We start from the raw sequence: 13407 nt of genomic DNA, 5'->3' as shown, positions 1-13407 counted from the left end.
TACTTTGATTCTCTTAAGATTTTTAAATTTTTCATCAATAGAGGAGGATCAAGAACAGAATCCATTACTCTCTCACTTAACAAGCTCGACCTCAACTCGACTCGAACTCGACTCGATAGCTTTGGCAAACAATCTAAGCTTCAATGTTAAACTCGGGCCCAAGCTCGAGCTCGAGCTCAAACTCGAGTACATCATGGACAAGCCAAGCCAAGCTTGGCCCACCTTGACTCGACTCGGCTTGATGCCTACCTCTAGCTTACATGAGCCAATGTGGCGCACGTGTGGAAGATCCAGGACCTTCATCAGACAGTCCCCTCTGAGCATGTCCCATCCTAAAAATCAGGCTGGCACACTCATCGGGTGAGCAACATGCAAGCCAAACATAGGCCATTAGATATCATTTTTCGACCAATCATTTTCAGTCCAAATGCTCTGCATTTGATAAATGAACGTAGCCAATTTTCGGGCCAAGGAACATTCACCGCAGGGCCACCTTTGAGCGTCCCAGAGACCACACACATGCACATCAGAACGTGTGTTGGACGGATAAAATTAGCATCCCCCTCTATGGACCCCACCTACAGATCCAATCACAAAACTAACATCTGAGCATGCAGAAAGAAATCTGGAACACGAAATTTCCTTTGAATTCCCCCTCTTTATAAATGAGGTACGCATGGATACAACAACAAATTTCATTCTCTTACCATCAGTGAGCATACAATCAATTTTTTGAGTCAGGTAGCCTACAACCAATGCTTCGCAACAGATCTAAACAACAGCAAAAACCTACCTTAGCATCTACGATGCATCTACAAGGAACACAAATACATAAATAAGCTGATGGAGGAATCATTACCCATGTATGATATGAAACCCAGTTCCAATCTTTGGTCCCTTCGTAGCTTATCCTGCTCTTTTCTTTCTTTCTTTCTTCAAACGCCTGTTCATTCGTCATCGGATGTACTATTACTTCCCACCCAATACTGCTTAACGGTGACCAATATCTTTTCAGGCTCAAGAGGACCATCTTCATGATCCAGCATTTTAGTATCCCATCGCATACTGCTGACCACCTTCCGCACTTTGTTCAGGACATCAACATCATCGCGGAATATGACAGCGCCTTCTGGACGCAAGATGCGGTCCATCTCTAGAAGAATGTCTTCCATTTTGCACCTGTTTAATAATGAAAGTCGGGCAGAAAGAAAGCACCCAACATTAAAACTCTCATCTCTGAGAAATACCTCTGGTTGTGCAAAAAATCAAATACTACAATTGCAAGGGAAAACATGCTATTTTGGTGCCCAAAAAAAAAACAAAAAAATCAACGTTAGATCTTTCAGAAAGAATAGCTGCAAGAATATCCTGAATTTGAGCAGGCCCAACAGATGCACAATTTTACATGCATACATCAGACATACAACGATAAACGCATGGCCCCCAATTTTACTTGAACTATTTGAGAAGGCAAGTATCAAATTTGGGTAACTGGTGTGAAAATGCCCCTGCATTAATCACCCGGGTAGGGAGTCTCAAACACAAGATGTAGTACAATTAACCACTTGCCCTAAAAGCTCAAAACTAATAGAGCATGGTGAATCAATCCCTTTATCTCATAACCCAGGCCCCACATCTCATGGGTTAGGACTTCGTCCGAAACCCTCTCATAGGCCCCACTTCATATGAGTTCCGCTTCACACGAGCCACCTGCCTCACACGGGTAGGACCCGCCTCACATGGGTCGCCCACCTCGAGTGTGCCCCTGCATCCCACAGGCCACCCCACTTGAGCCTAGTGTGAAAATGCCCCAACATTAGCAGGTCTTGGTCTCCATTACACACGAACAAACCATCTAAAGGGCCTATTTGGATTGCAAAGTACATCAATAATGTATTGTAAAAATGAAATGATTACAAATTACAATGTCTCCTGAAAATAGGTAATAATGATACTTCTACATTCTCGTATTTGGTTTATAATGGTAGAATCGTAATAATAATACTTTTACCTTACTTCAATGTCAAATCATAGAGAAAATGTATTAATGTGCATGTTTGGATAAGAGATTTCCATTGCAATGCAATGTAAATTGTATTGATTACAAATTATAATACATGTCTCCTATTACATCTGCATTTGATCGTCAAATTAAGTGAATTATGAATCATGGTAAAATCATAATAATGTCGCTTTTACAGTACCTTACTAATGATAGAACTAGAGAATTTCTTATATTATTTGCCAGTGTGTAAAATGAGAAACCATAGCTTAGAGACTAAATCATTTGTAGAACCTAAAAGGAATTTTGGTTTTTCTGGTTTTAGATAGGACCAAATATGACCTCAGCATGGCGGCCATCCTAAGGTATAAAAGTCGCTAAGGCCATTTCAATACAAAAGAAGGAATTCCATACAATGATGAAGTCATATCAGTTGACATCGAAGCATGGAAATTAACAATATGATAACGTGTGTATCTACTGTTGTCAAATGGCACAAGCAATCCAATGCGACCCATGTTAAGATTGGGAATTTCTGTGTAATGTATTGAAAGAGGAAAAATGACCTACAGAGAAATTACAAACTAAAATTAGAGAGATCCTAATCTAGGATTTAGATGATTTAGCTGTACAGTAACTAATTACAATATAATTACGAATCTTGAGATCTAATCTAGATATTTAGAACCTAAGTACTCAAGTTAGAGAGTGAATATTAAGAACGCCCAACTTGGAGCTCAACTGATGGAATGAGTCCTTGCCCAATGGTTTCGTAAATATATCAGCCTGTTGGAGTTTTGATGGAACGAATGATGGTTGAAGTAAACCAGATCGGATCTCTTCACGAACAAGGTGACAATCAAGCTCAATGTATTTGGTACATTCATGAAAGATCGGGTTGGCAGCAATGTGTAGGGCTGCTTGGTTGTTGCAGAACAAAAGGGCCGGCTGAATATGGCAAAAATGAAGATCATGAAGAAGATGAAGAAAGAAGCCAAGTGAGTTCACAACTGGTAGTAGCCATGGAGCGATATTCTATTTCGGCTGAGGATCAAGAGACAATAGTTGCTTCTTTGTTTTCCACGAAAGAGGGGAATTGCCGAGTAAAGTAAAATAACTGGTGAAAGAGCAGCGTGTCATGGGACAACTAACCCAATCAAAATCACAATAACCTTTCAAAACAAGGGGGTAATGCAGGGAAATTTTCACACCGGGCTCAAGTGGGGTAGATTGTGGGATGCAGGGACACACTCGGGGTGGCTTGTATGAGGCGGGCCCCACCCGTGTGAGGCAAGTGGCTCGTGTGACACAGGTGCATTCAAGGTGTACCAACGAAGAAAGCGCCAACCACAAGTGTCGTCCTTGTGGATAGGCGAATATTGAGGAGCTGAAGACCTTTCACATGTGATTGGACATATAGAAGACCCCACTTAGGGAAGACACATGTGAAGGAAGATTGGAGAAAGAAGACCGAGCGCCCAAACTTTCTCATACTTATGTTATTTGCGCGTTTTTGACTTAGTTAGGGGTCTTTTAGTAATCTTATATCTTTATTTGCTTATCCTAGGGGTATTTTAGTACTTTTATGTCTTTATTTGCTTATTTAAGTGGGGTAAAGCCCTAAACACGAATTTCAACTATTGATTAATGAAAAGCAAACCCTTTGGTTGCCTCCTTCCTCTCTTCTCTCTAATGGTGCTTCTTCTCTCCCCTTGATCTTCTTCTTCTAATTTCTTCTTGTGCCCCTCCAACTTCCTCAAGGTAATAACTTTCTTCCTTCTATTTTTCAGTTTTGGCTAATTCTTCTTCGATCAAAATCTTGAGAACCGATCTAAACCCTAAATTCCCAAATTCTCAAATCCCTAATCCGAGAAACTTCTTGGTTCTTCGGACTAGTGATCTTCATTGATCGATTGGGTGTGACCATGCAAGATCGGGAGGTCTCATCCCTCGCCGGATCCAACCTAAGTAGTAATTGAATTCCATACTCCATGGTTGTAGTGATGGCCCGCTCCATTGCATGTTTCCTTTATGATTTTCTCAGTTATGATGATTACTGTTAGAATTTTATATCATTTATTCCTTTTATTTCCGCTGTTTAATTATCTCCATGAGCATGCATCATAATTAGGGCTGTCCTGCGTCAAATTTGGTATCAAAGCCTAGGCTTGCATGGTTTTTGTCTAGATCGAGTTATCAAATTAGGGTTTTGATTTTTAGGTTTAACTTAAGAAAGTTCCAGGTTTAGAAAGTTTTTAATTTTAAAAACTTTCCAATTTTAGAAAGTTCCTAATTTGAAAATTTTCCAGATTTGAGTTGTTTCCTGTTTCAACTTAATTGTGTCAGTTCATAGTAGTTTTGCATTCATCGCATTCATCTTGAAAGTCATAACACCTATAGTCTAGTTAGGTAGAGTTTGGTTCAAGTCTTCATTGTATGCCCACGAGAAGAGGTAGAGGTTTCGGACTTCAACCTACCATGAATAACGAGCAGTTATCTGAGCAACTTGCTCAATTGATACAAAAGATAACCGCTCTAGAAGCGAGTCAAAGGCGTGAGTTTGCCCGCCTTGAGAACCAAATTACCACTACCATGACTAAGGTGGAGCAACTAGAGGCGTCCCAAAAGGAAAACCCCGCTATAGGGGAAGATGCGCACTCCCAAGTGAAAGGAATCATGGAAGAACGTGCTGCCACACGTGGTGGTAGTGAGGATAGAGATCGTGGTAACGGTCGTGGTGTGGTGCGAGAGGCACGAGCCACATGTGGTCATCAAGACCGCTATGATCTAGATGAGCGTGCGACGAAGAGTGTGAGAGTTGAGGCCCCGAGTTTTAATGGACACTTGGATCCCAAGGCGTTCCTTGACTGGGTAGCTGACATGGACCACTACTTTGAGTGGTATGGCATGTCAGAAAACCGTCAAATGCGGTTTGCTAAGATGAAGTTTGTGGGTCAAGCCAAGCTCTTCTGGACTAACACCGAGCGTAGGATAGAGAGAGTTGGTAGAGCTCCTATCACACATTGGTATGAGATGAAAGAGAAATTAAAGGAGAAGTACCTTCCTCTCTCATACCGTCAGAAGCTCCTTGACCAATGGCAATCCTTACGCCAAGGGTCAATGCCTGCCGCTGACTACATCGCTAAATTTGAAGAGTATGTGATGCGATGTGATATCCGAGAAGACCCTCTAGTAACGCTCTCGCGTTTCAAGACGGGCCTTTGTGCGGATCTTCAGCGCAAGCTTATTACTCGGCCCTTAACGGACTTAGATGAAGCATATCAAGTCGTGCAGGAGTTAGAGCAATATCTGAAGGCTCCTGTCGTTCGTCGTTTTGAGTCCCGAGACTCCAGTGCTAGACCTAGTTCCCAAGAAATTAGACCTAATATTGGTAGTCAACCTAGAGCACAGGCGACCATTCCGCCTAGGCCTAGGGAGGACAAGGGCAAAGGGGTTCTTGGTGCCGGTCCTAGTAACATGAGCCAAGTGAGGTGCTATGAGTGTGGCAACCTTGGCCACATGTCTAATCAGTGTCCTACGAAGAGTCGTGGGAGAGCCTTAGTTATAGGTGAGTCCCACGAAGGTGGAGATGACCAGGGTGATTATGAAGTTGAAGAGTATCACCCTGAAGGAGGACTTACTGATGAAGAAGAAGTGGATGGAGACGCAACGCGTAGTCAGGCGTGTGTTAGCTCAGTCTAGAAGTAGTGCTGACTGGCGTCGAAGCACTATCTTCTACACTATTGCCAAGTGTGGTCAAAAGAATTGTAAGGTGATAGTGGACGGTAGAAGTTGTCAGAATGTGATTTCCACTAGCACCTTAGATCGCTTAAAACTGAAATCCACACCTCATCCAGACCCGTATAAAGTTTCTTGGGTTGACAAGACATCCCTACCTGTCACCCAGCAATGTCTAGTCCCCATCGAGTTTGGGTCATACAAAGAGTCCCTGTGGTGTGATGTTTTACCTATGGATGTGGGACATGTTATCCTAGGTAGACCGTGGCTATTCGATAATGATGTCACGATCTTTGGCCGTTCGAATGCTTGTACTTTTATGTATAATGGTAAAAGGATCAAACTTAATCCCATGCCACCTGAGAATACACTAGGGAAGAAGAAGGATGAGAAGGCAAATGAGCCTAGAGAAATGGAAATCCAAACCTAAGTCTTTACATATAATCAGCGCAAGAGAGTTTGAAAAAGAGGCTAAGGAGGATTCTATGGTGTATGCCCTTGTGGCTAGAGAAATTACACCTGAGGTTCCATCAGAGTTGCGTTGTGAGGTGACCTCAGTCCTGAAGGAATACAGTGATGTATTTCCTGAAGACTTACCGAATGAGCTGCCACTTATGAGGGACATACAACATGCCATTGATCTTGTCCCAGGGTCTACTCTACCGAACCTTCCTCACTATAGGATGAACCCTACAGCGCATGCAGAGTTAAAGAAGCAAGTTGATGAGCTTCTGCAAAAGGGTTTCATCCAAGAGAGTATGAGCCCGTGTGCCGTGCCTGCATTGTTGACGCCAAAGAGAGACGGCACGTGGCGCATGTGTGTGGACAGCCGTGCCATAAACAAAATTACTGTCAAGTATAGGTTCCCTATACCTAGACTTGATGATATGCTTGACATGTTGGCCAGGTCCACTATATTCTCTAAGATAGACCTCAAGAGTGGATATCACCAAATCCGTATACGCCCAGGAGATGAGTGGAAGACGGCGTTTAAGACGAAAGATGGGCTGTATGAGTAGTTGGTCATGCCCTTCGGCTTAACTAACGCACTCAGTACTTTCATGCGGGTGATGACACAAGCTTTGAGGCCGTTCATGGAAAAATTCCTAGTGGTGTACTTTGACGATATTCTTATTTATAGTACCACTAAGGAATCACACCTTGAACATTTAAAGAAGGTCTGTAGTGTCCTTAGGAAGGAAAAGTTGTACGCTAATCTTAAGAAATATGCATTCATGTCTAGCCAAGTTGTGTTCTTAGGATTTATAGTGTCATCTGAAGGGATGCGCGCAGACCCTGAAAAAGTCAAGGCCATAGTTGAGTGGCCAGAACCAAGGAACATTCATGAGGTGCGAAGTTTTCACGGCCTAGCAACTTTTTATCATCGGTTCATTAGGAGTTTTAGCACGATCATGGCTCCCATTACCGAGTGCAAGAAAAAAGAAGAGTTCGTGCGGTCTAAAGCCGCCGTCAAGACTTTTAAAGAAATTAAGGGCAAGATGGTGGAAGCTCCTGTCATGCGTCTACCTGACTTTTCTAAAGTCTTTGTAGTAGCGTGCGATGCATCTGGTATCGGTATAGGTAGAGTGTTGAGTCAAGAAGGACACCCAGTGGCCTATTTCAGTCAGAAACTGAATGAGGCAAAACAAAAATACTCCACTTATGACAAAGAATTTTATGCGGTAGTGCAATCCCTGAGACATTGACGACACTACCTCCTACCGCAAGAATTTGTTTTGTTTTCTGACCATGAGACTTTGAGATATTTGCATTCTCAGAAGAAACTCAACCCAAGGCATGCCAAGTGGGTAGCGTATCTTCAGGAATATTCATTTATTTTGAAACACAAGGCCGGAGTTGAAAACAAACCAGCAAATGCCCTTAGTAGGAGAATGGCATTACTCAACTCCTTGAGTGAAGAGGTAGTCGGATTTGAGCAACTGAAAGATGAATACCCCATATGTCCTGATTTTGGGGGTATGTACGCGTCGCTCTCTAGTGACCAGCATATTATGGGTGAATATGTTCTTAAAGATGGCTTTCTTTTCAAGGGAGACAGACTTTGTATTCCTCGTATGTCCCTTCGTGAATTCCTCATCTAGGAGCTTCATTCAGGAGAGATAGCTGGCCATTTTGGTCGTGATAAGACCATTGCCCTCGTGGAAGATCGTTTATTGGCCAAGCCTCAAGCGAGACGTAGCCAAAGTTTTAGGGCGGTGTCGATCAGCTCGCAAAGCAAAGAAAGCAAAATACCGGTGTACACGCCATTGCGTGCCACATGCTCCGTGGCAGGACATTAGTATGGACTTCGTGCTCAGGCTTCCCAAGACTATAAAAAAGCATGATTCCGTTTTTGTTGTTGTGGACCGTTTTTCTAAAATGGCGCATTTCCTCCCATGTTCGAAGACGTCAGATGCGTCTCATGTTGCTCGTATCTTTTTTGATGGTGTGGTGCGTCTCCATGGGTTACCTAAAACCATAGTGTCTGATCGTGATGTTCGATTTACTAGCTATTTTTGGAAGACACTGTGGCACATTATGGGAACTCGTTTGCAATTTTCTCCTGCTTACCACCCACAAACAGATGGTCAAATGAAGTGGTAAACCGTAGCCTTGGAAATCTTCTACGTTGTCTAGTGGGTGAACATGTTAAGACTTGGGACCTAATTTTACCAACTGCTGAACTTGCTTATAATGGGTCAGTTAATAGATCTACAGGGTTGAGTCCTTTTGAAATTGTAAGTGGTTATAAACCTAGAATGCCCATAGATCTCTTACCTATGTCTGTTACCCAAAGGTCTTCTGAGTCAGCCAATGCATTCGCACGCCATATTCATGATTTGCATACACATATTAGACAGCAGTTAAATAAGAGCAATGATGATTATAAAGTTTCAGCTGATTCTCATCGTAGAGTGCAAGAATTTCAAGAAGGAGACTATGTAATGGTGCGAATAAGGCCAGAGCGATTCTCTCAAGGATCTGCAAAGAAATTACAAGCGCGTAGTGCCGGACCATTCAAGATATTACAAAAGGTTGGGTCCAACGCGTATCGGGTTGACCTTCCACCTGAAATGAGCATTAATCCAACTTTTAATGTGAAAGATCTAGTCCGTGCCCATACTCCCATTGTTGATACATCGTCCCTTTCATGGCCTTTTTCTGAGTTTGCTACCCAACCCCTTCCACCCCCTTCTCCACCCATTACCCATAAAGAAACAATTGAAGAAATCTTGGATGACGAGATAGTATCCACGAGAGATGGGGGTTTCCAAAGGTATCTTGTCAGGTGGAAAAACAAACCATCGTCTGAATCTACGTGGTTGTCGGGCGACGCATTGCAGGGTATTGATCCAGATCTACTCGAGCGCTACAAAAGTTTCAACTTGTCGGAGTCGAGTTTTTCTCACCCGAGGGGAATTGATGCGGACACGGGTGCATTCAAGGTGTACCAACGAAGAAAGCGCCAACCACAAGTGTCGTCCTTGTGGATAGGCGAATATTGAGGAGCTGAAGACCTTTCACATGTGATTGGACATATAGAAGACCCCACTTAGGGAAGACACATGTGAAGGAAGATTGGAGAAAGAAGACCGAGCGCCCAAACTTTCTCATACTTATGTTATTTGCGCATTTTTTGACTTAGTTAGGGGTCTTTTAGTAATCTTATATCTTTATTTGCTTATCCTAGGGGTATTTTAGTAATTTTATGTCTTTATTTGCTTATTTAAGTGGGGTAAAGCCCTAAACACGAATTTCAACTATTGATTAATGAAAAGCAAACCCTTTGGTTGCCTCCTTCCTCTCTTCTCTCTAATGGTGCTTCTTCTCTCCCCTTGATCTTCTTCTTCTAATTTCTTCTTGTGCCCCTCCAACTTCCTCAAGGTAATAACTTTCTTCCTTCTATTTTTCAGTTTTGGCTAATTCTTCTTCGATCAAAATCTTGAGAACCGATCTAAACCCTAAATTCCCAAATTCTCAAATCCCTAATCCGAGAAACTTCTTGGTTCTTCGGACTAGTGATCTTCATTGATCGATTGGGTGTGACCATGCAAGATCGGGAGGTCTCATCCTGACGGATCCAACCTAAGTAGTAATTGAATTCCATACTCCATGGTTGTAGTGATGGCCCGCTCTATTGCATGTTTCCTTTATGATTTTCTCAGTTATGATGATTACTTGTTAGAATTTTAGATCATTTATTCCTTTTATTTCCTCTGTTTAATTATCTCCATGAGCATGCATCATAATTAGGGCTCGTGTGAGGCGGTACCCATGTGATTTGGGGCCCATGAGGGGGGTTCGGCCAAGGTCCTAACCCATGCAATGTAAGGCCTAGGCTACAAGATCAAGGGATTAATTTGTCATGCTCTATCAGTTCAAGCTTTTAGAGCAAGTGGTTAATTGTCCTACGTCAAAGTGGTATCAGAACATGAGGGCTCATGTTCAAGACTCCTCACCAGGGGTGATTAATTGAGGGGCATTTTCACACCGAAATCGAGTGGGATAGCCTGTGGGATGCGAGGACACACTCGGGGTGGGCGGCCCATGTGAGGCAGGTAGCTCGTGTGATTTAGCTTATTTAGTTGTATAGTAGCTAACTATAGGTAAGTACAATATAATTATGAATCTTGAGATCTAATCTAAATATTTACAACCTTACAACCCAGCGGGGTTTTGTGCATATGCGATTGCATAATCGTATAAGCAGTCGCGCTGTCCCTAATTTTATTTTATTTTTTCTAGAAAATTAAGGTAAAATGAAAAAAAAAAAATGTAAAAATACTACATGTAGGGAACTTTTTTTGTTTTTTTTATTACTAATTTCATTAAAATTTGTTATATTTATTACAACTATTAGACTATAACAAGTCAGCTAACAAATACTTAAATGAATAAATATACTAAAAATGTATTATAGTATTTGTGTGTGTGTGTGTGTGTGTGTGTGTGTGTGTGTGTGTGAGAGAGAGAGAGAGAGGAAAATGGGGAGTGGGGGTGCCTATCTATAGGCAAAAAGGGAGAGAAATGAAAGAGAAAAATTGTCCCAACAGTAAGAAATCTAACCATTGGGATGTTATGCCATTGCATACTCATATATCATCGCATGTTGAATATCAGAATACGAGATGGCATATTTGCATCCTCATGGCTTATGCAATCAGGTACACCTCTGTGTGACAGCATAAAACCCAACAGTCCAAAAACTGCATGCCACCATGGCATATGCAGTCCATCATCCCAAAATGGCATATGCGATCGCATATGACAACACTGGTATCAACATTTCCTGAAGTTAATAATATGGCATAAAAATCCTGTAACTGTTTCAATATCGTCTCAACCACGAACAGGAAAAAAAGTACCGGTTGAAATTCAGCAAGAGGAAAAGGCTTACTTGTTGTCATACAAGCTGAAGACACCATAGGCATGAATGAGGTCATATGTCCTTGGGTAAGTAGAGAAGGCCTCACACCTGAAGTAAAATAAGATAATGATTGTTAAATGACAGTGAGTGGAAGACATGGGAGGATTTGAAGCTGAACTAACATTGCAGGAAAGAAAATCTTGACATCAAGTTCCACAATAACTTTTTTCATTATTGTGAATTATCTGACTGAAAGGAAAATTACATGTGGTAGAACTCATGAAGCCTTAGATTCCAAGAATCCCATTTCCTTCAGACATTGGGAACAAACAAGCTAGAGTTTGCATGCTAGTTGAATTGATCAATGTTACCAATGGAAATATATGCAAGCATTCCAGTGATACAGGAAAAACTATGGATATCTGAGCCAACTCAGCCAAGCGCACCTCAGTTTGCACAGGTGTTGCCTTAGACCATGACATAGGCACAAAAATAGAAGGAAATATGCATCCCAAACCAGTGCTGCAGGTAGGAAAGGTGTCATTGTAGAAGACCATTAATGAGTGTCCACATTGATTGGTTTACAACACTAACCCAAGACAACTGACACAACAATGTGGCCATGATCATCAAAGAAGTCAAAACCTACTCAGGAGACCCTTCTTGGAGTTGGAGCACATATATAACAAGGCATGCACGCATGAAGTAAGAGACACTCATCAGTCAGGCCCAACCATGGATGTGGCTTTATCCAAAAACCAACACATTTTCAAAAAATTCTTGACTATTGAATTGAGCATTGAATGAGGAATATTCGTCAACATTTTCTAAACAAGACATCTTTTTCCTCAAATCCAGCAATTGGGGATGTCTGGCCAGGCTGATTTTGTTAAAACAGTCAATCCCATTGTAAAGACCACCTGATGAGTGGCACAGACTTCACATTGAGCCACAAGGTGTGCAAGTAAGATTAGAATTCCTCCTTCGTCAGCTAATGCTATAAGAAATGGAAAGACACTGAGATGTGCAGAATGAAATCCATCCAAGAAGAAGAGGCTATAATTAAACAAATGAGAAGAAGATTGGCAATTTTGTCCTTGACCAATCAAATGGTAACTAAATAACCAGACACCATGGCTAAGAATTTTTTTTATAACAAAGAGCCACTCTTGTGTGTGAAAAAATAGAAAATGAAGGAGAAACATACTATATGCTATTATATGCTGGCTTCCAAATACATTGGATAGGGGGAAAAAAACGATGATGAGAGCGAGAGAGAAGCATACCAGTCATGATAAATGCCAATCAATCCTCTCTCGTAAATAACCCCCAAAGTATCTTTCTCAGAAATAGTAGGCACAACATTCATCACCCACGATTTTGGGGACTCGAGGGCTGCTGCAAAACCTCCAAGACCTGCATTCATATCCATCACGTTCCTATACCTCCCAGATCCAATTAATTTATTGATCTTCTTATAAGAATTGACGTGCTTCCTCCACAATCTATTGTCCTCTTGATATGAGTCTGCTGTAACCCCTGGAATGTATCCAAGAGCTATTCTTGGTGGGACAGCAAATAGCCTAGCTGGGAACTTCTTCAACTCCCCCCCAGCAACATCATTTGGATTACTGACTTCAGGGAGAGGGGTTATGCATGTTGTCATCTTCTTATACCTATAATACACCAACAAATAAAGTTTTAGGATGAACCCTGAGAAAAAATTAGGAAAAAAGAATTACAACGATCACCATCATTATCATCACCTAAGCCTTATCCCCAACTAATTGGCACAAATCAATAAAATAGAGTTTGAGACTAAAGGAGAAATATTGGAGGCATGTCAATTGAACAATTTTGAGCTGATAGAAAAGAAGATCAGCAGATCTCCATGATCAAGGAAAATCTGTTTGAATCCTAAAGACTAAAATCTAGAAGACATTAGGTAATTATATATTAAGTGATAATTTCACGTGTAGAAAACAATAAATCAACAACTTTCATGACATTGCCAAGCAACATAGAGAACATATGATACAAGACACATGATTTAATGCTAGCATGCAACATGGAGATTATGAATGAGTCCAGAAAGTTATTCAATTAACAAAAGATGCTAACCCACCACGTAATTAAGAGTAAATAATAAGAAATAAAATCCAATTGAACCTAAATCATATGTCCGCATGCTAAGAAATCACATAAATCAATTAAAACTAGGCCCGATGGAAAGAGAGAACTTCCAACTTAGCATAATCACGTTCCACACTCAAGTGACTGACTTGTAGGTTCTATGAAT

At 41.4% G+C, this 13407-nt stretch overlaps 1 protein-coding gene across 2 annotated transcripts in view; it reads right to left on the bottom strand.

The window, feature by feature from the left end:
• Nucleotides 1–626: 626 nt before the first annotated feature.
• LOC131248141 (probable methyltransferase PMT2) overlaps nucleotides 627–13407 on the bottom strand; it is a 34453-nt gene continuing 21672 nt past the window's right edge. For both annotated transcript variants that reach the window (XM_058248221.1, XM_058248220.1), the window contains exons 5-7: nucleotides 12395–12784; nucleotides 11139–11216; nucleotides 627–1179 (exon numbers count right to left, since the gene is read on the bottom strand). In XM_058248221.1, coding sequence (XP_058104204.1) covers nucleotides 948–1179; nucleotides 11139–11216; nucleotides 12395–12784 — 700 coding nt within the window. In that variant the 3' untranslated portion in view covers nucleotides 627–947. The remainder of the gene's footprint in view (nucleotides 1180–11138; nucleotides 11217–12394; nucleotides 12785–13407) is intronic.

Source organism: Magnolia sinica, chromosome 6, assembly GCF_029962835.1.
Source record: "Magnolia sinica isolate HGM2019 chromosome 6, MsV1, whole genome shotgun sequence".
NCBI classification, from domain to species: domain Eukaryota; kingdom Viridiplantae; phylum Streptophyta; class Magnoliopsida; order Magnoliales; family Magnoliaceae; genus Magnolia; species Magnolia sinica.
The sequence above is the reverse complement of the archived record's forward strand: the minus strand, read 5'-3'. Positions and strand labels throughout refer to the sequence as shown.